The sequence below is a fragment of the Diadema antillarum genome, unplaced genomic scaffold (assembly GCF_040938485.1).
Source record: "Diadema antillarum isolate AM-2024a unplaced genomic scaffold, OU_Dant_1.0 seq00001206_RagTag, whole genome shotgun sequence".
In the NCBI taxonomy this organism is placed as follows: domain Eukaryota; kingdom Metazoa; phylum Echinodermata; class Echinoidea; order Diadematoida; family Diadematidae; genus Diadema; species Diadema antillarum.
This window is the reverse complement of record NW_027271999.1, coordinates 116,807-143,975: the sequence shown is the minus strand read 5'-3', so window position 1 is coordinate 143,975 and position 27,169 is coordinate 116,807. Positions and strand designations below refer to the sequence as shown.

General features: G+C 39.3%; 2 protein-coding genes across 2 annotated transcripts in view; both read right to left on the bottom strand.

Annotated features, from left to right (window-relative positions):
- The window catches only part of LOC139744727 (macrophage mannose receptor 1-like), a 78,338-nt gene extending 75,957 nt beyond the window's left edge, over positions 1 to 2,381 (bottom strand). The window contains exons 1-2 of the mRNA XM_071655149.1: positions 2,276 to 2,381; positions 1,782 to 1,942 (exon numbers count right to left, since the gene is read on the bottom strand). Coding sequence (XP_071511250.1) covers positions 1,782 to 1,942; positions 2,276 to 2,381 — 267 coding nt within the window. The remainder of the gene's footprint in view (positions 1 to 1,781; positions 1,943 to 2,275) is intronic.
- Positions 2,382 to 16,316: 13,935 nt separating this feature from the next.
- LOC139744726 (macrophage mannose receptor 1-like) overlaps positions 16,317 to 27,169 on the bottom strand; it is a 38,972-nt gene continuing 28,119 nt past the window's right edge. The window contains exons 31-42 of the mRNA XM_071655148.1: positions 26,895 to 27,076; positions 25,378 to 25,442; positions 24,660 to 24,766; positions 24,002 to 24,277; positions 23,424 to 23,584; positions 22,516 to 22,621; positions 21,801 to 22,045; positions 20,774 to 20,942; positions 19,469 to 19,726; positions 18,380 to 18,559; positions 17,520 to 17,561; positions 16,317 to 16,570 (exon numbers count right to left, since the gene is read on the bottom strand). Of these exons, the coding sequence (XP_071511249.1) occupies positions 16,317 to 16,570; positions 17,520 to 17,561; positions 18,380 to 18,559; positions 19,469 to 19,726; positions 20,774 to 20,942; positions 21,801 to 22,045; positions 22,516 to 22,621; positions 23,424 to 23,584; positions 24,002 to 24,277; positions 24,660 to 24,766; positions 25,378 to 25,442; positions 26,895 to 27,076 (2,045 nt within the window). The remainder of the gene's footprint in view (positions 16,571 to 17,519; positions 17,562 to 18,379; positions 18,560 to 19,468; positions 19,727 to 20,773; positions 20,943 to 21,800; positions 22,046 to 22,515; positions 22,622 to 23,423; positions 23,585 to 24,001; positions 24,278 to 24,659; positions 24,767 to 25,377; positions 25,443 to 26,894; positions 27,077 to 27,169) is intronic.

Below are 27,169 nucleotides of genomic sequence, written 5' to 3'. Positions count from 1 at the left end.
ATTATACATACAGGTGAACTCGCAAGCAAGTGGTATTGTAATGGAATTACACTGCTGCATTTCTGAAATATGTGAGCCTCCTATGTCATCATCCTTGTTCAGTGTAATTTGTTTAAGATTTTCCAAAGTATTGTTTCTCTGCTCAAGAACCACAATAAATTCCACAACTCTAGACATGGAGCTGTTGAGGTATGTACTATACTTGATGTGAAATAATGAAAATCGTCTGGAATGCCCCTTTAAATTCTTCAAATTCGACACATGGTTAATGACGGCAGAGGCCAGGTGAGAGCGCACCGTCGATACATAACCTTTACTACACTGATTATTTTATCTGACTAAATTCTACCTATACACCAAGACCTATTGTCTTCTACTTATCCACAATTGAGAATGCACAATTATCCTGGTAACTATGAACGTACTTTGTTACACAAATGAGGCAGGGGGCACATCTGGAACTCTAGCCCATCTGTGTAAACGGTGTGTGTCGGAATATCAGTAAACATAAGTTATAACGGAATAGTTAAACTTGGTCAAATGAGTGACGAACGTTAAAGCTGTGCGTAGTTGCGAATGGGCGTGTTCACACTTGCAGTTAATTCTATACACGGCGCCCAAAGGGGCTAAAGTCGGACGGCCACTTACTCGCCTTGCGTCCACTAGCATTACCATAATTTCCTTGCGACGAGGTGAAGAGCATGCAAAGTCGTAGGCGACGACGTCGAAGAAGCGGTTGATACCTGGGCGTAGTTGGAGACGTCGAGATCAATCATGGCCTGCAGGTTACAGGTGCTCCGATGTCAGGACAGTGACTGTGTGCGTAACAGCGCTGACCGCCACCGGGAGCCGAAGTCGGGGGCGCGAGCCGTAGCAGCGCTGACCGGTGTCGGGCCTGAGGTCATCAGCGGCGCAGCAGCACCGAGGGGCTCCTAGAACAGGCTGTCTAAAGCGAAGTCAGCATGGAGGGCAGATGATGCTCCCCAGTCATAAAGGTGTGCCATACCATTTGTGGAGTCCAGATTTACTGCAGCTTTTCTGAGAATAGGCGCCATTTAACCCGTTCCATACCTCATTCTGAAATCTCCTATTATAGACTTAATATACAAAGCACCAGGTTCCCGTATGGAATGGGTTAAGCTCGTTCGTCTCACATAGTCGATTTCTTTGCGAGCACTGCAGTAATTCGGCGACAGGGTAACTTGCGTCGAGCTAAGACACAAGCGTTTTCACTGGTGCATACACGCAAACGCCCGTGGATGTGTCAAACGTATCTCCACGCGAGCAAGTTTACATTTCGCGGGTTAACCAACACGCCAAATGATTACAGCGCTAGTTTGTTGCTACCAATCACGTGTATACAAAGTCGCTTTAATCATGCGTAGATAATAAGTCATGAAAATGCCGTTCATATTTTCACATTGCTAGCGGCCTTGTTAAAACCAGCTGACAGCTGAAAGCGTTTCTTTATGTTTGTTTGTTTTTTTTTATCCGTAATGAATGAAACAAACAAACAAACAACATTTCCCCACATCTTGCGTGCCTAGAATAATGAAAATACAATACTGAGAAGAGGAGGTGTGAGCGCTACAAAGCCCAAGGTGAAAATCAAGACTTAGTATGTTTTTCTTTTCATATTGCTAAGACCTTGAGCACAAACTTATGTGAAACGAAAAATCAGCCTTCATATGCTGCGGAATGATAAACTGTGAAAATAATGGTAATAACCCTAGAAGATGAGGACAAATTGTTTTGATTCTGGTCAAAGTGCGCCATCTTACGTTCATGCCTTGATCTTTGATGACGATCAGATCAGCATGGACCCGCTGGCAGAATTCCCTGGCCAGCTGGAAGGTACCGATGCTGAATCTGTCGGTGACGAGCAGAACGCACTGGTCGTCGTATCTCAGCCATCCTGTCGGACATTCCAGTGAGTAAGCCCCTAGGATGACAAAAAAGATCAGTTATTTTGAAAAATACCCATCAAACACCACCAACATTAAAGCATAATGCCTATCCGTCTAACAGAAAGATATCAATATCTTTATGGTCACAAAGTCCTGGAAGGTGTTTCACGAAGAAATTAAGTCGATCTTACGAATTATAAAATCAACTTGAAATATAAAATGGTATGACAATGTTTCCTATTTAGTCTTATCAAATGTTCAATTTATAGAAAATTCCTTTGTTCGTGATCTTATTTTGTATTATGTCTGCATGAAAAGTTTCCGAAATGTTCATTTTCATATAGAACTTCTCTTCACTTGATCTTCACTCGACTTCAATTCTTCGTGGAGCGCCCCCTGGGCTACGGTATGGAGACCGTTGTTCTTCGTGTGTTGCAGAGTGTTCACATCAGTGTAAATGACTGCGGTCGACATCGCCTCTATACTAAAGTCTATTTTCCACAATGTGTGCGTGATCTGTGTGTGCGTGTGTGCATGTGAATATGTGCGGATGGATGAAAGTGTGTTTTTATGTGTTGGAGTATAACTCTAAAAGTGACAGAATAACAGACTGACAAAGTCACAGAGTGAAAGAGTGAGTGAGTGAGTGACAGATTGCCAGAGTGAAAGCCCAATGCCCACTGTGCGACCTGAGCCTGCGAGCTGGTGGCGAGCTGGTGCGAGCTGTATGGGGCGCCAAGTGTCGCATGGCCTATTTCGTTACAAAATCAGTCATTTCGTTACGCCACCAGCTCGCAGGCTCAGATCTGACAGAGGGCATTGGATTTTACGGATTGACAGGCTGGGTTTGGTTTGATCTGGTTTGGTTTATTTCTGCATTTAAGCAATATATTATGGAAAGTGAAGCTTATATTCCAAAAATATAAACATATCAAATGCAACAAATGAAATCAAGTTGGTGCACTTGTTGCAGGTGTTAGTGCAGAAAGTCGTTGTACATTGAAGAGTAAAAGATGATGAATTACGGTTGTGTGGCATACGTTGTTATAATCTGTAATGGGGAACATGATTGCATTATTTTGTAGCTTTAGCGTAGCTTTTAAGGAGTAGTATATTTCAACAAGACTTTCTTTACGTTGACAGGGAATTTATTCCAAATGTCTCCACTAAAATGTCTGACAGATTTGTGTGCTATAGTTAATTAAGGATTTAAAGGATGTAAGTTCAAGTTATGCGAGTAGTAGAGTGCGAATCTATAGAGGCATGATCCTAAACATCTTACCAAACCAAAAGAATGGTGAAAATTGACCATGAATGTACTTGAACATAATGACTGCTACGTGAGCAGAATCAAAATCAGCGCATAGCATTTTATTTCATAAAATAAAGGATAATTGCAAGCTATACGACTGTCATCCATACAAATACTTACGACTTTCTTTTTAGAATGATGAAATTCAGTTGCTTTTTTTTTTTGCAACTGATCGACAAATTTAAACACCGATCAATTCAGCGGTTATTTACGTCGGTGTAAGGCAATTTATCAATCAGTTGGAATAACTTTCCTTTGTAGTCTGAAAATATAGTTAATTTTTTAGTGATAGTGACGGAGTCAGAGAATGACTGAATGAGAAAGTAATTAAGCTCAGTCGGCAGCGCGTCTGCCTCCAGATCCAAAGGGCCCGGGTTCGATTCCCGAGTCTATCTGAGCAATGTTGGGTGTAATCATACAAACCCCGCTAATATATGACGTAAAACGCTGAGTCCCTATGAATAGGACATTAAATGGGGGTCCCGTTTGTAAGAGAGTCACAACTTATACACGTAAAATATCCCGCTTCATTCATTCATCGAAAAGAGCAGGGTGCATATAACCCGGTGGTCCAGCCTCACATGAAAATGGACCCCATGGAAGACCAGCTATATATACTGCAGCTGAATATGGGCTCTCCAGCCTTCTTCTCAGATGGAAAATGAAAACAAACAAACTGAGAGAAAGAAAAAGAGATAGAATGAGAGAATGTCGGAGCGATAGAGTGATAGGCTGGCAGAGTAACTAATTTGTGCACATGTTTGTCTATCGATGCACTTTAGAAATCATTATTTAAACGCAATTTCTTTGGAGATACAGTCAAACTTTCCTTAGTGACCACATGTCTATAGCGACCATCTGCAGTATACGTCCACTACACCCCCAGCCTTATTAAGGTCCTGTGTATAGCGGTCATCTGTCAACAGCGGCCATTTTTAGTCTCCGTTGGGTGGCCGCTATAGACAGGCTTAATCGTATTTTTCTGCATTTAAATCTATTTCAAAATACAATGTCAACAACAATAATGATAAAAATGATAAAGTAGTCAGGTGATGAACAAGGAAATATAATAGAGTGTACGTATACATTGAAAATTATACATCCAGACATACAGAACTTTATTGATTTTAATAAAGCAGATATAATAGTGATTAACGTAGAAGGCGAGTCTATCATAAGCAATAATCATTGCTTGAAGTGATTGTAGCCCCCAGAATACATACATAATTATGGGAATGGAATACTTAGAAAATGAATGACAACATAATAATATATGTCGCTTTTAATAAATTCAAAGACAATTGCACAACATGTTTGAGGTGAAAGTGGAAAATTTACTGGTGCATGCTGTGTGCATTTTATATTGCTGGGAAATTTGACGTCGCGGAGTAATATCGCCATATTTCAGATGCAGATTTTGTTTGGTATACAAAGAAAAGAAGAGGAAGGAATACTGGGTCAATCAATCATTCATGGTTTTATTTCAGCAGTAAATGCTTCTTCATTAGGCCCTTAACCCTTCGTGTGTTTGGTGGCGATTGGCAATGAAAAGCCCGTAGCGTTGATGGCCTACAAACTGTCCAAAGTCCGTGACACAGAAAGGGTTAACAGAAAACAGAGAAAAGACAGCTTTTGTATATGCACACGGGTTTGTGTTTATTCATCAGGACCATTGTTGTTGTTGCTGTTGTTTTTGTTGTTGTTTGTTGTTGCGTTGTGTGTGTGTGTGTGTGTGTGTGTGTGTGTGTGTGTGTGTGTGTGTGTGTGTGTGTGTGTGTGTGTGTGTGTGTGTGTGTGTTGCGATTGGCAATGAAAAGCCCGTAGCGTTGTTGGCCTACAAACTGTCCAAAGTCCGTGACACAGAAAGGGCTCAAAGAAAACAGAGAAAAGACAGCTTTTGTATATGCACACGGGTATGTGTTTATTCATCAGGACCATTGTTGTTGTTGCTGTTATTTTTGTTGTGTGTGTGCGTGTGTGTGTGTGTGTGTGTGTTTTTTTTTCATTTCATTCATTCATTTCATTTATTTCATTTCCAACAACATTTTCATACACAAAATAACACAACATCAATGCAATGTAGTAACAAAGAAAAATACGTGAAGTTGACAATACTACGCATCACAAAAGCAAAGTAAACAATGAAAATTGAATTGAAACTAAAGTTGCAGGAAATGGAGGAGACATGCTAAAAAGCTAAGCTTGTATTTTGCAGTCTCCTCGTGGACAAAAAGACTAAATAACATCAAAAAGCAATTAGCTAGACATAATATATCGGTGTACAACACAACAGACCTATACATATAAACAAACAAACAAACAAACAGACGGACAAGCAAACACAAGCAACCTCTCTTGTAAAGAGAAAGATAAGAGAAAAAAAAACAAAACACAGTAAAGGAAAAAGAGGAAAAGAGGAAATTATTTTGAAAGAAGAAACAGAAAGAGACAAGAGGACAGGGAAAGGCGAGAAAGGAGAAGAGATGAAGGGTCTATACCAGCACACGCGAGGCACATGATGCGGTGGATCACCGAGGTATATGTACATAATGTAGGAAAGGAATAGATAAAAGAAAAGAGTGAATATAACGAATATAAAAGAGAGCTCAGAATTAAGGCTAATTGAAATATAACTCATTCAACTATATAAGAATTTATGAACAACTTCTTCAGTTTAAATGTGAATGTGTTTAAACTTAGAACTTGCTTCATACTATTATCGAGAGTGTTCCAAAATTTGGGGCCAGTAAAAGAAAACATGGATTTAGCAAACATAGTCCTAGTTAATGGCAAATGAAATGAGTTGGATTGCCGGGTAGGATAAAAATGAACAGATCTATTTTTAGTGAACATGGACTCAAACACAAATGGGAGAGAATTATTGGTAAGTTTGTACATGAATTGTCCTAGGTGTAACAAATACAAGTCCTTAACTTTTAAGATTTTGTTTTCATGGAATAACACATCAGTATGACTTCTCCACGATTCATTGCAAATAATGCGAAGAGCTTTTTTCTGTAACAAAAGTAGTCTTTCCAAATGAGAAGAATGTGTGTTTCCCCAGGCGAGTATACCATAATTCAAATAAGGTAAAATCAGAGATGAATATAACATTAAAAGAACATTTTTGGGTAAACAAAATTTAACTTTGTTTATAACACCTATATTTCTTGAGATGATACGGCTTATGGAATCAATATGTAAATTCCAAGTAAGTTTACGGTCAATAATCAAACCTAGGAATTTGATTGAAGAAACTTCTTCAATAACTGTATCATTCAGATATACATTTCTAGGTACATTTTCTAAAGAGTTACTAAAAATCAGGGGTGTGTCAAGTGAATAAAAGAAAAATAATGAGTTGGTTAACTGAATGTAATTGAAAGGAACGAAGTCAATACATTATTCTTTTGTCGAGGGGGGGGGGCCAAAAAGCCCCCCCCCCCCCTTCAGTCTTTTTAGGGTTAAAGGGACTGTACAGTACTGGTTGAGGTGAGGATTCAGGTTTATAACATTCCTAAGTGAGATAATGAGAAACATCTTATGAAATATGAAAGAACATGTAATTTTAAGAAGGATTCGACGTTTGTTTGATGAAAATTGGTTTTCAATTGGCCGAGATATCAAAAAAAAAATATATATAATAATGATAAAAGGCGACAGGCCGCAACTTTTATTAGGATCTCTTTGTTTCACCTTGTTTTTTGATATCTCAGCCATTTCAAAACCGAATTTCATCAAATAAACTTGTGATTCCCCTTAGAATTGCATGCTCTTTGGCACCTAATAGAGTAGTTTCTGAATATCTCGCAAAACGTTTAAAGCTAAATCCTCACCACAACAAGAACTATACAGTCCCTTTAAGTCATAGCAATGTCTTGGTCTTGCCACATCTAAAGTCATATTTCAAACTTCAAAAATTTCCGACTGATAAACTTAGCCATAATCAAAGAAGAACCGATAAAAAAAAGAAAATGAAGTTTGCGCGGAAATATTATGATGGGAGGGTGGTTTTGCGGTTGCAGCGATTTACAATCTCCGTCGCTTCATCGGGACGACTCTGACGTAAGACCTTTGTCCCGATTGTTCCACTGGGTCGGTTAGAAGAGGTCAGACATATTTGTAATATTCAAATTACACAAAGGGCAATGAATAACTCTACACATCGCACAGAAATGAGCACGCAAACGAATTTCTCATAAAGCTAAAACTTTTTTCGCTCTTCCATGTATTCGTTAAGTTTTTTTGTTTCCTAATTTTTTATGGGCAAACCGTGTTTTAAGACTTGTGACAGATATTGAAAAGTGGAAATATGAATATAATGCAAATCCAGTTATTTCTCCAACATTTATAATGATGATCCAAACAAAGTTGATAATCAATCGTTCTTACACAATACCGAGAAGGTTTCTCAGCTACATTTTTTTTTTCTGGCGTGAGGCATTAAAATATATGGATAAATCCACTTTCTCCGGCTTTAAGGCTTATAGTTACAGATCATGTTGTGGCCAGTCGAAGGTGGGCATAACTAACTCCATCATTTCCCTATAGCCTACGTGACATTTTATGTGATGATGAATTTTAGGTTGCTGTTTATCATTATTCGACATACATGTACAATATGTAGTTCCAATGAATAGCACAAAGCGTTTGCGATATATATCAGATACGAAGTGGCTGCATTTTCTCATAGCTTCATAATTGTCTTCCTTCATTAAGTATAATTTTAGGCAAAGTTTTCTTTTCGACTTTTACGACTAATCTAATGTGTGTCCCTTGTCGACGTCTGTTACGTGTAGGAAGCAAAGTTGAAGATGTAATGTTCCCGTTTTTATCGCCCTATGCATGAGGGTGTGCACCATTGATTAGCGTCTCGATTAGATAACAGCAACTTTATACGGTAATGTTCATGACATGAGGTCGCCATGTAAATGAAAAACACCAACATACACTTAAAAGGACTTTGCTAATCTTTTTTTCACCGGCTATTCTTTCCAGCGCGCTGGTTAGAATCAGATGGAAAACAGTCACATTTTAGCATAAAATGAAAGACTCACCTTGTGCGAGCACAGAGAGGAGAAATAGCAAATAGACACGCATGGTTAATTATTGTTCATATCCCGCGTGATATATAATAACTTCTTCTCAAGGCAATGCTGAACTCTTCAGAAGTAGATCTCCTTCAATCTCTGTGTGACGAGATGTCTATTGAAGAACAGTAGTAGTGTTAGTAGCCAATGGGAACCAAGTTCTGCTAAAATCAGGGAAAGAAAATAAGAAAATAATCCAAAATTATCTGCCAGTCCGTCGCACTTTTTCAAGAACGGCAGAGTCTGCAGAAGAACGTCGTGTTTGGATCAGCCCTGAAGATAGCACTAATCGCGAGATCTCGCTGAGAACATGAACTTGCCCTCAATCATAGCAGGACCCAGTACGGGACAGGCAGTGCCTGGATCTCACGTCGAGCAGTGGGCGCGACAGCCTGTGGAGACAACTCCCCCCATCTCGCTATCACTGCAAGTGGCCCATAATTAGTCCTTCGACAAACTAAGGGGAGTTCGAAGTCGAAGATCATATCTGTAGATCTGCATATTGTTATGATAGTTCTTCTTCTTTGATCTTTCTTCTTTTTCTTTATTCTTAAGTAAGCATTTTGAATTGTTGCAAAATGTTTCTCTGTCTTATCGGCTTCAATACTGATCGTGTTTACTCTGATAATGGCAGTAGGCTCCCAGCAGTTGTAGTCTGATAAGTTTTTTTTTTCATAATTTCATAAGAAAAGAAAATGCTGATTGCAGGTCAAGTCACTTTCTTCACAAAATGTTGCCATATGCAACTATCTGTTATTGTCGACACTAACGGCCGTATGACAGTTTCAATCCTGAATGAAGAGAATATTATTATCTTTTACGGAGAGGGGTCATAATTATTTAGATGTTAATTTTTGCTATCACTCTCCAGGATATATTGAGAAGAGTAACAACAAGCCTCTTAGCCGAGCTATGTTCTGTTTAATCATACCGTCCCCTCGAGTAAGAAGCAAAACACTTGGTCTATCGAATATTATGATATAAAGGGCGGTTCCGCGTGTGAAAGAGTCACAAAATGAACTCATCCGCGTAAAAGATCCCGCTTCATAATTCATTCATAGAAAAGAGCAGGGTGCATAATCTGACGAAGTGGTCCCACCACACATCCAACTGGACCCCATGAAAGACAAGCTTAGTGTAGCTGAATATGGGCTATATAGTTATATATACCAGAATTTGAGCCTCGGGCATAATTGCGTTTAAATGATATCTTTTTTGGTACAAACTATATGGCAAGTTGTGAGGGGATGACATGCTCACTTTACCATTTGCATATCGATATCGACTGTTCAAGAACTGTTTCCTGAAAAAAAAAAAATTAGCGAAACTTCAAAATGTCATAACTTCCTTAGTTTTCACCCGATTTCGATCAAAATTTTGCCGTTGAACTCTTAACATTTTATTCTTTCTTATCAGTCAAACTTACACTTGGACTGGATTTCCTCTTTCAGAACGCATCATTTGTTGCGCATGCGTTGTAGACTCATACAGGTGTTTCCAGATTAACATTACTAGTATATAGCAAACATAAACAAGAAACGTGCTTTCTCCTCTTCACTTACAGATGGACCTTTTAGTTACAGTGTTGATCCATGCCACTTTTGCCTTGATAAATAAGGTTAAATCAACGGAGTATAAATATGGTGAAAGTTTCATTAAAATTGGACTTTAAGAAAATAAGAAAGTTGCGGAACGTTACAATTTTACATTGTTTTCACGACACAAGGTAGATGATCCCATCCATCATATTTGCATGAAAAAAAAGGCTTTTTAAGAATATAGTTTTTTTCCAAATCCATGGTACATAGAGCTCTTATAGGTGTATGATATACTTCAATTCATTTCACGAGACAACTGAACATTAATTGTCTTGAGTTTTTGAGATTAGTTGAAGAATCTCATAAAAAGTCCTTTAGATGATAAATTTTCCTCACTGAAAACAGCAGCAGCAGCAGCAGCAGCAACAACAAGAACAACAACAAGAACAACAACAACAAAACACACAAAATAAAAACAGGAAGACACGGGGGGGGGGAGGGAGGGGCTTATGAAAATTTTCCCCAGTGGCACGTACAGTTGGCGAGGTGCATTTCTTGTTCATGTGATAATTATTGTTGTGATATTCTGGCACTGACGATTGCCTGTGGTATACCTACGTGCATGACCGTGCCAAATTCTAAATGCTTGGTAAATTGGATAGACGTAAGCTAATAGATAGGTTAAAGAACCTTTACGCTTGCTGTGGCAAATTATGTATGCAATATTTTCCCCGAGATATCAGCTATCGTTTGGATTGATAATCTGTCGAACCTTCAGTGTAATTAGTAGAGTTGTTGATTAAAATCCATGCTTCCTTGGCCGTGTTGACACAAACTTTGATCTATGAACGAACATGTCGACAACGCAAAAACCGAAATGCATTGCATCGGAGGTGAACACGCAACCTAGTATAGTCACACCTCCCTGAATCAACTGAGATAAAAACCAATCACAACGATATAGGCAGTCGCTGAAGCGCTTTATATTGAAAATTTTACAAATGTTTTGTTGGTGTGAGGGTTTGAGTTTTACTTTTATGGGAACATATACCCCTGCCCGCATATGATAACACGAAAATAATTATGTTCGTAAGACATGCTACAAACGCCACGAATAAGAGGACAGTTTATGATATGAAAACAAATCATGGCACGGCTGTTTCTTAACGCTTATATAGTTATTACAGTATAGATGACCTTCCGAGCGTAGCATGCCACATGACTTAAACATACCCACCATCATTATATACATTTATTAGAAAAATTCATATGCATGCAATTATGCATATAAACATGTATATGTGCATGTGTGTACACACACTAACATAAGTGGGGCTCGATATTGGCGGTGGCCATGTGGCCGATGTTAGACTTAGTTTAACATCGTCACAGTATGTGGCATTTGAAGCACTTAATCATACCTGTCAGTTTTCACTTGATTATCATTGTTTATTGTACCATTTTAATGTTTTATTGAATGATTTTATTTCGTCTATCTATTTTATGGGGGGCATCAAAAAATGATTTTGGTGGCCCGTTTGGGCCACTTCCCCCCCCCCCCCCACCCCCCACAAAAGAAAAAAAAATGTTAGTGTCGAGCCTTGATATAGATATGATAAAAATCAAACATGTCGCAGGAGGCAGATTTTCTTAAGCTTTCGACTTTATTCCTCACCAGTGGATATTTGTCTGTGCGATCAAATGAAACATCAAATGAAATAATAATCTCAGTATACATGGAATAATTGCATTCAAATACATGTTAGCAGAAATATTCGTCAATGATTGGTAATAATGTAATCACGTGACTAATGCAGCGAGGATCATAATCATTATATTGCTGGCAGTGATGTCACATCAGGTTATAGTGTACATATTAGAATTTGACTGGCTTTCGACGGGGCTGGAATAAAATGATGTGTATTTATGTAGACCATACAATATAACAAATATTGTCTTCTCTATCATCATAATGTAACACTTGACAGTCACTTGAGAGTTATATTTTCCCTTTGGGGCGATATTTTTCCGCAGTGGTTTGGGAAAATATGATCTCTTGGGGGGAAATATAATTCTCGCAGGGATGTCAAATGTTGTATTACACATCTGAAAAGCCAATATCTTAATAATATCCTGAAGAAAACGTGTGACGCGCTGAAAATTTGATGCAACCATTAAATATTGCAATAATGTATTGCAATATCTTCCTTTCACCTTATATATATATATATATATATATATATATATATACATATATACTATATATACATATATATATATATATATATATATATGTATGTATATATATCATTATATACATTTTAAGTACGGGTTTTTACTTGCCTCCTTTATAATACGTGTCGATAAAAGAAGAAAACAAGTGATTGTCTCTTTGGTATTTTACAAATCATTGAAGAAGCATTGTCGAACAGCAAACATTACTGGTGAAGGCGAAACGCAAGTAAATCATTTATGATTCAGTCAAAATATATGGTTCAGATCAGGCTGGGGAAAACCAATAGGAGACACCCGGTGCCAGGAAACATGTTGCAACGTCTTCCATTGGGTTTTGTGTAATCAGAACACCGGCACGAAAAGATAAGGCCGATAATGAATACGCACCTAAAATAGAGAAATGACGTACAGTCACATTTCATGAATTAATGTATGCAAATGGCTTTACGGCTTGTGCCGATATATAATCTGCAATATTTTTTTTTTTTCAAATCCCCTTTAAAGGGGTGGTATAGTTTTGGTTGAGACCTAATTTCAGGTTTCTAGCATTTTTTGGTGTGATAATGAGAAACCTCTTATGAAATATGAAAGAGCATGTAATTCTACGAGGAATTCAACGTTTATTGATGAAAATTGGTTTTGAAATGGCTGAGATATCAAAAAAAAAGAGCGATTCTAATAAAGTGTGGGACCCACACTTTGTGACGATCGCTTTGTTTTACTTTGTTTTTGGATGTTTCAGTCATTCTAAACCCGATTTTCATCAAATAAACTTTGAATTCCTCTTAAAATGGTATGCTCTGTACTATATAATGAGTGTTTTCTTGGTATCTCACAAAAAGTTAAAAGCCCAATTTTCATCTCCACCAATACTGTATACCATCCCTTTAAAGCGCCGAGTTAACAAATATCAGCTTTTGGAGAAGACATTTTATTTACACTGTCGGGTCAAAGTTGACTGCCTCAAACGTACAGGAGAATGAGACCACGAAAACGGATGTTTTATACTCTATAGTGAAGAATGCAGCTTTACGATAGGCCAACTGTCCAAAAGCATGAGGCATATGCTCGAAATTAGGGGCATTTTCTGTTGTACCACGGCGATCACCACCATCTCCATCACTTCTTTTGTTCCCCCCCCCCCCTCTCGCTCACTCTCTCCCCTTTCGCCCTACATCGTCTTTTATCCTTTCTCCCCTGTGCCTCGGTCATTCGCTCTCTCATTCTCCCTTTCCATGTACTGTATCACTTATGATTGTTTTCTAGATGATTGCACGATTGAGCACCCGTAATAACAAGGAAGCAGGGACATAACTATGACCGATTAGATAAACTGGATGATGTTCACCACTCATAAGGTTTGTCAATACGAAATGAAACAAGGTTCATTATTCGGAAGATTTGTTAATTCAAAAATGAAATGGTGTTGAAATAGTTCCTAAGATTCGTTTATCCGGCAATAAAGAGAAAGTGCGTAATAACGAACCTTTTGGAATTACGAACATCTTTTCGTTTTCGGATTAATGAATCTTCGGAATAACGAAATTTATTTCATTTTCGGATTGACAAACCTTCCGAATAACGAACCGTAAACCAATGAATTGATCGATATATTGACAGGATTGACTGATATACATGGCAAAGCTGCATCAATTATGTTGATGATATCGAAGTTTTGACTAGATAGAATGAGGGCCCATGTAGGTACGAGTGCATACAGTACAACAGTCAGTTTTGCATTGTTTATTTCACAGAAGAAAATAAAATGTTAATCATCACTTGTTACAATCCTCGCGGAATAGTTCTGGTAGAGACATTTCCACTGTGAGCTCTATTCAAACACTACAAAAAGTCCGGTGTTAAATAGTGAACACCGAGCTGGTGTTAAATTTTCAGTGCTCATTTATGGTGTTAAATTAACACCTCCGGGTGTCATTTCGAAATTTTAAACTGTTTTTTGAAGAGTTTCTTAGTAACTGCACTTCTTGTTGATTTTTAATTTAAACAAGACGATCAGGAATTTTACATTGAAATACTAGATTTTTGAAAAAAATTTGAAAATAGATTTACACCAAAGTAACACCAGCTGGTGTGGTCTGTTATTGAAGCTGGACGGGTGTTAAACCATTGATATTAACACCAACAAATATCAAATCAACACCATGTGGTGTCATTTTTGAATTAACACCAGTACAGTGTCAAAATAACACCAGGTACAGTGTCAAATTAACACCACGAAGTGTCAGGTGAACACTTTTCAACACCATCACAGTGCATTTTTAACACCTGTGGGTGTGGTCCTCTATTGAAGTTTGATCGATGTTAGATTTAACACCCGTGGTGTTAAATCTAACACCGATGTTTTTACAGTGAAGATTCCCTAAGTTAATCAAGTTAATCAGTCTGAGGCAAATAAGAATAAAACCAAAGATATTAAATATAAAAACATGTATCCTACATCAAGAAACTATGAATGTTTACACAATCCTCTTCTGACGTGCAGGTTCCTGGTCATTAAGATATCGAAATGCAACTCATGCACGATGGTAAAGTAGGATCATTGTTACGTCGAAATCACAAATAGATGTGACGAACTCGACATAATGATATCCAAGCAAGCTATTCACTTGATTGGCTTCCATCCAGAAATCTTTGTTTGTCGCCATGATGGAGCTAGTGGAGTCGCAAGAGAGGGACAAATTCAAATGTTCACAAGATTATTTTGAGATTTCTTTTAACAAGTATACGCATGAAGATACATAGTGGTATCAAACGAAATGACTACAGCTAGTGATTGATGTCGTAATTGTGTGTGTGCGTGTGTGTTTCTCTCTAGAACACCCTACAACTTTACATGGGCGTGGAGAACCCTTTCAAAGGTCGCAGTCAATATTTACACCAATATCATAATCCTGACGTCTATGCTCTATCTCTTATAGACACAACACGAAAATGGACAATTGACAACACTATTATGATACAAATCGCAAAATTTCGTGTCATCATTTATTTGAATCACCTCGCGGGAGGAGTCTAGTTTTCCTGCCGGTATGGTTTGCAAACAAAGTTTCAATTCATACTATGGTGTATCATATTTGAGTATATCCTATGTAGTCGACAAACTTTATTCAGACACGCCACCATGCTCTTAAGCAAGATGTGATTCTAAGCAGCACATAGAGAGACAGAGGTTATGAAAGGCTTTTAACATACGTTCATACTATTTTATCTGCTCCGCCAAGTTATTATCATAGTTACATTACAAAAATAAGACGGATGATGTAAACTTTGCAATTTCTAGGTAGACAGGTAAAGAAAAACGACAACTTCATGTAATATTTGAATGCATTGTAGAAAGCGATGTTTATTCTATATCTTATTCAATTTTATCTATTTCATTTATTTTCCATTTCCAACAAAAATCATACACAATCATAAACACAACGCAATTTTCTAAACACAAAGTATTTCAAATATTTCAATATGCGAGGATTAGGTTCCGTCCATGTCGATCTTAATATACCTACTGAACGATTTCTGATTTATGTTGAATCCTACCTTAAGACACTTGTTAGAAGGAGTGATTTCTTTGTTTTGTAATTTACTACCAGCTATGCCCGATACACACGGAGACAAGTAAATATGAATGTTATTCTCGTAAGAAAAATATTGCCTCGCCTCCTAAGTACTTTGAATGCAAAATCATCCTATATGACAAAACAATACAGATTTTGCTACTTTCTCATCGTCTGTTATATTTATACTGTGTATGAATGAAGAGACACGGTGAAATTGTTATTTAAGTTCGTGTGTCCCTTTTGCAACCCTGGAAATCAGATTCCTTTCATAAGCTGGTATATCGTAGAGGTAGGTAATTCATACCTTTCCTCAGAATAATACAGCTGAAAACTTTTCTCTAATGGCGGGGGAAACAATACTATAGATTTCCAGTGAATTCATTCGGACCCCGAAAAAAAATTCAACCGTTATTCTCTGTACAAAAGTGAAGCATATTTTCGAGTGACATGGGGTTGGTTTTTGTTTTTCTTTTTGCTTTGAAATTCTGTGGTGTATTATCGTAAGTTTCCACACACTATGATGGGAGACATTATTACTTAACCATGCAAAATTTCGCAAGGTGTGCAAAAAGGGGCAGACAATCTTTAACGATCCGTTACGCTTCGTTTATGAAAAAAAGAAGAAGAAATAAAACTACATTTGGTTAAAAAAAAGACTACGCCTCGGCAGAGCCCGGCTCCTTCGACTTCTCCTCAACCTGAACTTTAGTTTCACTGGAACCAGACACGTAGAGAGCGTTGTCAAAACCAGCCGGTGGAGCCGGAGTCGGGAATGAGCTTGACGTTGAAGGCATCGCGGGCTTGGACTTGCCGCGGACACCAACGAAATATCCGACCACGAGAACGACGGCAGCGACGATCACGAGCATGGCTATGACGATGCCGGCAATGGCTCCAGACGACAGCGAACCTGGGAGATAAAAAGGGAACATGGTTAATAAAAATGATGCAAGAGATGATCATCACTATGCACTTAAACGGCATCTAAGGGAGGAGCACGGACAAGTTTGGAGAGGAGGGGAGGGAAAGGACAAATGGGGGAGGAGCAAGGAGGTTATGGGAGAGACAGAAGGGGAGTGGAGGGAAATAGGGGAGGGCAAGGAGAGGGAAGGGACAAAGAGGGAAGGGACAGGGAGGGAAGGGAACAGAAGGACGAAAAGGGTGGGTGAGGGAAGAATGTGTGGGACCAGGGGATTGGAGGGGGATGGAGAGTGGAGAGGAGGAGAGCCTCAGACCCACATGGACCCAATGCATCTTTCAGGGATTGTTTCCAAATGATGCGGTATCAAAGTCTGCCATGTATCTTAGCAATACCATTCCCAGTGAGTAGACTGGGTACATGCAGAAATTATAGCAACATTGAGGGGTAACACTTTACCTGGTTATGCGCTCTGCCCATTGCGATCAATGAAGCTGGCGCCTTTAGGTGTAGGTGTGACTCTCTCACACTTTTCCTCACCTCACCTCTCACCTCATTTTATGTCCTATGCGAGGGACAGATCGTTTTGCCTCTTAGTAGGGGTGGCCATATGATTACACACAACATTGCTCAGTTAGACTCGGGAATCGAACCCGGGTCCTTTCTATCTGGAGGCAGACGCGCTATACTGACTGAGCCAAATCACCACCCTTAACATTGCATATTATAACTATTGTATACAACCGTTGATCATTGATACGTTGCAACTCGGCGCTGTAACTGTCCTTCAGTGTCATATGGAAGACATGTAAATAACAACAAAAATTAAGATGATATATACTAGAACTGCACTATGCAAGCTGTCATCTCTTCTTTTTTTAAATCCTACCGATATCCACACTTTATAGCAGCTGTGCAAGATGAGATGGGCCTCACTTACCATTGTCTGATATGACTGGTTCCGCCTGTGTGTCGTTATTACCTGAAAACATTGATAGAAAGAATAGGGTCTTATTACTTCGTGTTTCGATGTTATCAAAACAAACCTCAGTTTTATTTTACATATATCGTGAGTGAAAGATCAGAATGATCAAGACCCATTTCTGTATCTATCTTTTAACAGCATTGCAGAGCAAAACAATGATATATACTCCCCCCCCCCCAAAAAAAAAAAAAAACACACAACAACAACAACACAGTAGACAAACAAAAAACAAACGCACAAACGAAAATACGTTCCTCCGCCCCCTGCCAAGAAGGAAAGGAGGTACGTGATAAACCAGTAAGTTTTGCTTGACTATACAATATAAGTGTTAAAATATCAAAGCAACATTACGACAGAAGCACGTTAGAGAAAAATCATTTACAAAGTGTGTAAACAAAAAATGGGTGATTATTTGAAGTCAATAGAGCGTGGTTTTCTTTTAAGTAACAACAGGAAAAAAATGAGAAAAGCAAACTCAATTTCTTAAGGGACAATTATTAAAGGGATGGTATGGTATTGGCTGAGATGAGGATTCAGCCTTTAGTTTTTTGCAAGGTACTTAGAAACCACTTTATGAAATTTTAAAGAGCATACAATTCTAAAAGGAATTCAAAGTTCATGTGATAGAAATCAGTTTTGAAAAAAATTGTCGAGATAGCCCAAAACAAAGCAATCATAATAAAATGTGTGTGCCATCTTTTATTAGGAGGTTTCTCATTTTCTCGAGAAAAAAAAATCATGAAAAAAAGTTAGAAACATGTAGCCCCATCTCAACTGAAACTGTACCATCCCTTAAAGTTGTTTGCTTGACATACGTTTATCCATCTTGCAGACGTAGGAGGCGCTAGCGTAGCAGTCTTCGTCATTCCATTTGCCGTACTCATTGGTGTAGATTTCCACACAGTCCTCGGTAGACCCCGCCCACTCCTCCGTAGGCTCGCCATTAGCCCAATGCACGTAGTCCACTGGAGTGCCATCCGTGTACTTGAAACCACCTGCGAAGCCGACAAGGTCACAATAACAGAAATTTAAGATCATGACAATGAAGGACATATCTCGTTAGATCTTGAGTGACTCATTACGACATACCTAAAGTTATTGTTTAAAGCACCATTATCACAATAAGTAATTCATATTCTTTCGGTGTACATGGTTTTACATGGTTACGAAGAGATTATCAAAGCATGTTACGTAGTGTGCTCGATAAAAAGTGTTCCCTTTTCACAATCTTACCTCTCTTTGTTGCACTTTCTTGTAATTGTCTCGCTTCTTCCCTCTCACTGTCTCTCCCTCACACGCACACACACGCAAACACACACAAACAGATGTGTTTACAAATATATCTGTATCTGTACTTATCAATATGTCCATCTACCAAATTGTGGACGATTATGATGTCTCAACATATTGAATTATATTACATGAGTTAGTCAAATACCGGTAAGTGATTGGCTAAACACAGTCACGTGATGGAGGTACATTAGGGCGAACATTCTTTGTAATGTTCTCCCATGGGAAAACATTTTCACGTAACAAAATGACAGAGGGCCTAAGTCCGCGCGCACACAGTGAATTTGTGCTGGCTGGTGGTTCGGTTGATATTGACGTATTTGACTAACCCATACAACAGATGATGACTTTTGTTGTCGGGAACACGTACCAAACGTTCCACCCTAAGGGTTTGAAATGCTATTGAGGGAGGCTATAAGTTCCTCGACTTCGTCTCGGGACTTATAACCTCCCTCAATGGCATTTTAAACACTTCGGTTGGAACATCCGGTATGTTCCCTCCCCCGCCAGTCATCATCTATATAATTCTCTATAGTCCAGATAGACTCTGTATTGTCCCAGTATCGTTTTCTCACACAGGTCTCACCAAGGATGTACCAGTATTACGCACTAACCCGTTTCGGAGCGAGTGAGACCCAGCCAAACAGAGCGGACGCCCTGGGTTCCGAAGGCCAGGTTCCGCACAAACTCGTTCTCCTCCTGCGAGTGGATGCTGACTAGCTCGCCGCCATACTGCGACTGGCAGATGTAGCGCGCCGTGAACCACTCGGCAAACACGGCCTCGTCCGGCACGTAGTAGCAGTGGCCGCCGAACTCGCTCTGGCCCGCCGGGCAGTCACCAGGTAACGTTGGTACTGGTGTCGGAGGCACTTCTATTTTGACACACACACACACACACAAAGACAAACGACAAAATGTTGTTTATTTTCAGGCATCTGGGGTAGGCACCTGACGGATTGATTTTGTGCACTTGCTTAATTGTCTACGCTTAACTTGACTTCGTTTGTGGTATGTGCGATGACTCAGTTGTTCTGTATCTGGAGAAGAAAACTTTTGAAATTTGCAAATTATACACTGTAAAAACATCGGTGTTAGATTTAACACCACGGGTGTTAAATCTAACACCGATCAAACTTCAATAAAGGACCACACCCACAGGTGTTGAAAATGCACTGTGATGGTGTTGAAAAGTGTTCACCTGACACTTCGTGGTGTTAATTTGACGCCGCACCTGGTGTTATTTTGACACTGTACTGGTGTTAATTCAAAAATGACACCACATGGTGTTGATTTGATATTTGTTGGTGTTAATATCACTGGTTTAACACCCGTCCAGCTTCAATAAGAGACCACACCAGCTGGTGTTACTTTGGTGTAAATTTATTTTCACATTTTTTCAAAAATCTAGTATTCTAATGTAAAATTCTTGATCGTCTTGTTTAAATTAAAAATCAACAAAAAGTGCAGTTACTAAGAAACTCTTCAAAAAACAGTTTAAGATTTGGAAATGACACCCGGAGGTGTTAATTTAACACCATAAATGAGCACCGAAAATTTAACACCAGCTCGGTGTTCACTATTTAACACCGGACTTTTTGCAGTGTACCATTTTTAACGAAATGGGACCTAGCTAGGACATCCATATAGGTACAACCTTAAACAAGTGAATAATTACGTTATATGTTCTGCCACCAAGACCTTTTTGTTACATTGTTGTTGGTAATACCTCATTAGGGCCTATGTGAGCCTTTACTGTACACAACCCTGTCTGCCATGCAAATGTGAATCGCGGCGTCCGGTCGGGCTATGTGAGCCTATACAGGTGTTATCAACAGTGTTTTCCGAACACAAATAAAAGATGAGAAAACGCAATCATGAGGTAAACAAAACATGAGGATCAAAATGAATTAGGAACTTACTGCTTGTCTGTCTGCAGATGGTTGCATGGAGACCCGAGCAGCTGACATCGTCCCACGCGGGATCGTCGTTGAGCACCACGCAGCCTTCCCCGGGCCGCTGGCTTGGCTCGCTATCGCCCCACTGGGAGTAGTATACGGGCCACCCGTCACTCCACGCGTACTCTCCATCCTGGGAAAGGGGTGTTAAAGATCGTGATAGAAGTGCACCAGGATGGCAGGGGGAAGGAGGTAAACTGTAACTTGACAGAAATTTTATCAAAATCGGACATGAAATGAGAGAGTTATGGAATTTCAGAATTTTTATCGTCTTGTGGAAGTTGGGGTCCGTTTGGCGAAGATGTCACATAAATGTCTTTACATGAATCTCAGAATAGCCAAAGTCACTCATCATGTATAACTACACTGGAATATGAGACTTTCAAATCCATTTCATGGAAAAGTCTCTAATAAGATCTTTATGAAACGGAGCCCCGGTCGCATCAACATATCCAACTTAGCTGAGATGATGACGTCATCAGCTTTGTGGTTAAAACTAAGAGCATACAATTATTTCTAGTCGATAACTACAACCTTTTCCTCAAGAGTCATCTTTATTAGATTAAACAGCTCTTGCACACTAAGAAATATGATGCGAAGCATACCATTTTCCCTTTGTGATTTTATGCAAAAAAAAAGAGGAAATTTAGTGGGGATAAACTTTTCTGAGTTGTACCTGAAGGTACGTTTAAAAGACTGTCTGATGTCTAATGAGATTGCGTTGCTAAAATTTTGACAAGAATAATCTTTTACATCCTTCTAGCATCTACATTAATGAGGTTGGTGCGGCAATGACAACATCATCGTCTAGCATTTATAATGGAATAGTAATCAGTAATTAATATCACGTTTCGTAAAATCATGCAAAATTCTGACATTCCAATTGCGGAGTTTCGGGTCATGTTAGCTGTTCATTTTGTTTTCACTTTATTTCTCCAGGCGAAGGCCTACACTCTGAACGGAGTGTCAATCTTTGTAAGCTGGTACATACCTCGTTCCTGGTCATACCAATCCAGGCGTCTGGCACGCCGCTTGAATACAAGAGGTACTCTAGGTAGGCATCGTGGAACGAGTCCGTGATGCTGGCGAGATTCCCGCCCTCGTAGCGACAGAAATCCAGCGCCTGCGCGTACGTGCGCTGAGTGGTGTCGACCTTGTAGCAGTCACCATCGTATGCAAAGTAACTGCGGTCGTTACAGTACGAGCTAGAGGGTGGATCTTCGCTGGCGCCAGGCACTGGGAGAGTGATTAAAAATCAATCCCGTATTCTAGTGATACAGATGTTTAAAACTCCATAATAACTACACTTAAAAGACATACTATACCTCTTCTAAATTGTGGTGTTTGTTATCAGTTGAAGACAAGAACAAAAACTGAAACTAACAGTTAGATTTAGCAAATAAAATTTCTGAAAAGAATGTCATATTATTGATAGACACAACTAACGATGACAAAATATCGACACTTATCATCCCAAAGGATGAAAAAAAAAATTCCTCCATGTTTTATATGCTTTTCAATTGTACTCTAGATACTACACGACATTGCAATTTCTACATTGTCAACACTCTGAGAAGCTAATACTAAATACAGGTGATGCATACTTGTGACAATGTCGAAATTACAATACTTTCAATGAAAGTTTAATTCTCAATCAATTTGTGACAATCGTATTCATGATTTCACATCATTCCACCACGCCTTACCTAGATCTTTCTCGCACATGTATGCAATGACCTCGTCGCATTGCACATCGTTCCATTTCCCCGCGTACGATGCATCGTTCATCATTTCCACACAGTTCCTGCTCTCCTGCAAAGTACATTAGCGAAAGGAAACACGACTGATGGCGGCAGACTTTATGCAGCGTCCAAAGTTTATACGGACTTGGCGGAGATATTGTAGAATTCGTAGACGGGGATGCCGTTGAGTTAAAATGCTGGATGTAAACATTATGAACATTTTGACTCAATTATCGTACTTACACTTTTCACAGCAACGACTGAAATGCACAGAGAGCTGATTGGTTGCAGGCAAGATGTCACCATGGTAGGCCTAACTATAAACTACATAAAGACTGCAATTCCTAAAGTTGGTGCGTTTCTTGAGCGGGGAAACAGCTTGCACTTACGTAATAAGCCTTTCTGGTATAAGCCTTCGAGAAACACTAAGAAAGGGGATATTAAGAAAACAATAGCTATAGAAGGTCATCAAGGCTTTAAATTACCAGACAAAAGATATTACTATCAACTTTAACATTTTGCTTTGAACAGGTATTTTATGCAATATGAGTTATACGAAATAACAAGAATAAGATTTAATGATGATGATGATGATGATAGTAATAATAATAATAATAATAATAACAATAATGACAATAATAATAATAATGATGATAATAATAATAATGGTCATTATATGATAATTCATATACTTTTCATTCTCATTTTAAATTCTCAATGATAACGGTGATAACAGCAACTCACAGATATGCTACCGATGTCGGTAAAGTACATACACACACACACACACACACACACACACACACACAAGTGATCATTAGTGCACCAAGTACCCGTTGGTGACAGGATATCTACTGAAGATCGGAACTCACTTCTCCGGGAAAGGTGACTCTCCCACTCGGTTCTCCGGGTAGCCAGTTAGTGTACACTGCCGCCTTTCCATCGGTCCAGTGATATTGACCCGGTGATCCGAGATCCGAGAAACCGATCCACACGTCCGTAGGCATATCAAGGAGCATGGATGTCAGGAGAGCTGCGGACCAAAATGGAGAAAGAAACCAGCATGTGTGGTTTTTAATTCGGTTCAAATTGGACAATCCGTCCATTATGCGATTCAAATACAGTCTTCGTGAGAGCGCTGTATCATTACAGGCACCTTTGTAATTATCAGATTGAAAGGAAAAATGCATATGCAGGGAGGCAAGTGGTGTAATTTAGTCATTTAGGAGTTTCATCCAGCGAACCTTTGTAAAATTTCTGTCGGTTTGATCGAACGAGGCCTCTGAACTCAATCAAAGCTGGTTAGGCTCCCAGGGTGTCTGTGTGTGTGTGTGAAAAAATGAATTTCAAAACAATTTTTGTGCGCTTACACTAAACCTTTCGCGAGTAGTGAGAAATCATGGCAGATGCTAACTGATCAAAAATGACCTGCAACTCTTTTGCCACTTACACTGGACCCTCTTGTCGTGGATTCCCACCAAGTTCCCGCCTTCAGCTATGCAGACGTCCCGGGCAGCCTTCCACTTGTATCGATCGTTAGTATCATAACCGCCCATGCGATAGCATCGGTTGTAGTACTTGAAGTATCCGTTATCGCAGCCACCGGTTGGCTCGGGTGTCGGGGCGTTTGTGATGGGAGTGATCGAATCTTGTAACCTCTTGCAAATGAACGGGGTTGGCACACCGCAGTTCTGGTCATTCCACTCTCCAACGGTCCCGTCCGAACCTGGAGTAAAAGAATTAAGAGAATTAGAAATAGTGCTCGATCAGAAATGTATGGATTGTTTGTGCAGTTCCATATCATGAAATACATATTTCACGATAGATGCCATTGATACTGGAACATTTTGAGTTTCCAGTGTCATTTTCTTTACTGCCATGTGAACGTACAGTGTCCCGTTCTCCTATCCGTGTCCGAGCAATTCAGAAGGAGTGATGAAATAGCTTTATAAGCTGTGTATTTTCCAGTCCGTTTTTCAAAAAAAAAGTTCACCTACATAATAGTAACATAGTTCTTGTGGAAGATCAACTCCTATAACTCCCCTCTCGTTGCGATAGATATAAAGAATATCCTTAAAGGTAGCAACAAACGGCATTGTCTTATGGACTCTTACCACTGTATTTGCTTATCTCGGCGCACGACTCTTCCCCATGTTTGTTGTTCGGTTCACCGGGGTTCCAGTTGGCGTAGGTATACGGGTTTCCGTCGGACCAGCTGTCAGAACAAAGATGCAAATTCAATAGTTAAAGACCCATTTCGTTTTGTCCCGGTAGATCTTTAGAGTTTGAAATGCTTCTATCTCTTCCGCCCCCTCCCTCCCTCTCTCTCTCTCTCTCTCTCTCTCTTTCTCTTTCTTTAGTGTTTCGGTCACATAAATGTTGCGTGTTGCGTAGACTGTTGCCTATCTGGCTTATGTTCCGTTATAACGTAATATACACTGGCGTTAATGAAACTCTCTTTGAACTGAATAATTCATTATGCTCGTCTATCTAATGCTTTTGATGATATTCTTCTGCATATTTTCTATCATCCCTCTTCGACGCACACTGTAATGAATTGATATCGTAACATCATACCATTATAGTAACGATACTTTTGATATTTTTAATCAATCAATGCTAATGCTAATATTATTGTATACTGTGTCGATCTGTAGATCCATCCACTTTGACATCACTGTCTATACAATTAATATTCTCTGTTTGGTTACTTATCATGGTGGACTTTTTAAAAGTCATATTGGATCTTCAAACTGCTAAAGAAGGAATCGATTTACAAAGTGTTGGGGGGGGGGGTCAGTCACTACATCAAAATAGACGCCTTACGCGTAAGGTCCGTCGACGATTTCTTGTCTCAGGCCGATCCAGTATTGTAGAGCAACAGTCGGTGCCTAACGTAACAGATATAAAGAGAAGAGAAGGAGACTTGAGCAGAATGCAGACAGATGTAATTATGCTATAAGTACATACTACTTTTTTATCGACAACGTAGCTTGTATGTTTCTATCAACTGCACCAAATAGTTTTCGTATACACTCCAAATGGATGTGTGCCACATGGGATTTAATAGAAGGGTTGGGCACTGCGTATAGGTTTGTGAGTCCCTCTCATAACGCCAAGGGTTTGTCGACCCTCGGTAAATAATGTGACATTAATAGGAATTGTCCGTTATTTTGATTAAATTTAGACTGACTGGAATGCAATCCAGGAAGTGGCGTGTAAGTGCACTGTGTAGTGTACGTATTTTGGACACCACGACTCCGTGGAAAATCGATGAATAAAAACTCACTATCTAAATACTCGGGCATTAGATATCAACGTTATTACTTTAATCACTTGTGGTAGGCCTATACTACTGTCAATGTCATAATTATTATCTTTATCATCATCAATATCATTATCTTTATCATAATACAGTTGAACCTCTCGTATCCGGACAAGTCGGGACCGGGGCTCATCCGGATAAGGGATTTGGCCGGATACGGGAGACTCAATGCTTTATACATGTACATATACATACACATGTGCTGATGTAGCCCATTGTAGTACCACATGTAGTAATGTGTATACTGCAACCTTTTCATTATTACACTCAGTAACAGACCCCAAAATAGAGGTTCGTGTTTGCAAGAATGAAATCATTTTCTTTTATTAATTCTTGGGATGATTTACCTAAATAATTATGAAGAAATTTATCAAGTAGATCTTGAAAATAAACAGTACGAGTCGACGAAACTACGCTTCAAAATTCGATCATCACGGCTCGGCAAAGTCGACTGTACGTCGCCATTGTTAGATGGTCTCCCTCTCTCTCTTTGTGTGTGTACTGTGTGTGAACAATTTTTGAGTGTTCAATATCATTCGTTGCTCAGCCAATGACTCGAAACAATGCATGTCTATCTAGTCATATCGACGGCTGTGTATGGACCTATATGTGGCAATGCGATATGAGAGGACTCGAGCGCATAATCTGTCCATGTTCTTGCGATGATTTGAGGATGTTTGGGGATGTTAAAATGTCTGAAGGTAAGCAATTTGGAAGGAAATTTGATGTAATGTATGTTAATCATGTTGGAAGTAATATGCAATTCATGTGTGTTTGTGTAGGAGTTCTCAAGGAGTTGGGAATCCCCCTTTCCTCCCGTAATTATAAAAAAAAATCACGGCGAGATTGCGTCCGTATAATAGAGAGATCCGGATAAAGGGAGGCCGGATAAGAGAGGTTCAACTGCAGTTATTATCATCATTCTCATAATAAATATCACCATCATTGTCAAGATTAACGCCATTACCAGAGTCATCATCATCATTACCATGACAACAGAACCTGTCTACGTGTTTACCATGGCCATCAGGAGCTGATTCTCAGTACCGCTGGTGATGGATACAAGATGGCCACCCTGGGTCTGGCAGTACGCCTGCGCCTCCGACCAACTCTTACGGTCTCCCTCGCCGGCGATATCGCTGAGGTAGTAGCAGTAGGGTGCTACGTACTTCCAGTTACTGTCCGACGGACAGACACCGACTACAGGACGCCACAAACAACAATGGCAGTCAAATCAATGTACACAACAGACTTGAAATTAGCATAGTACTATATTTCAAGGCTTGTTAATCC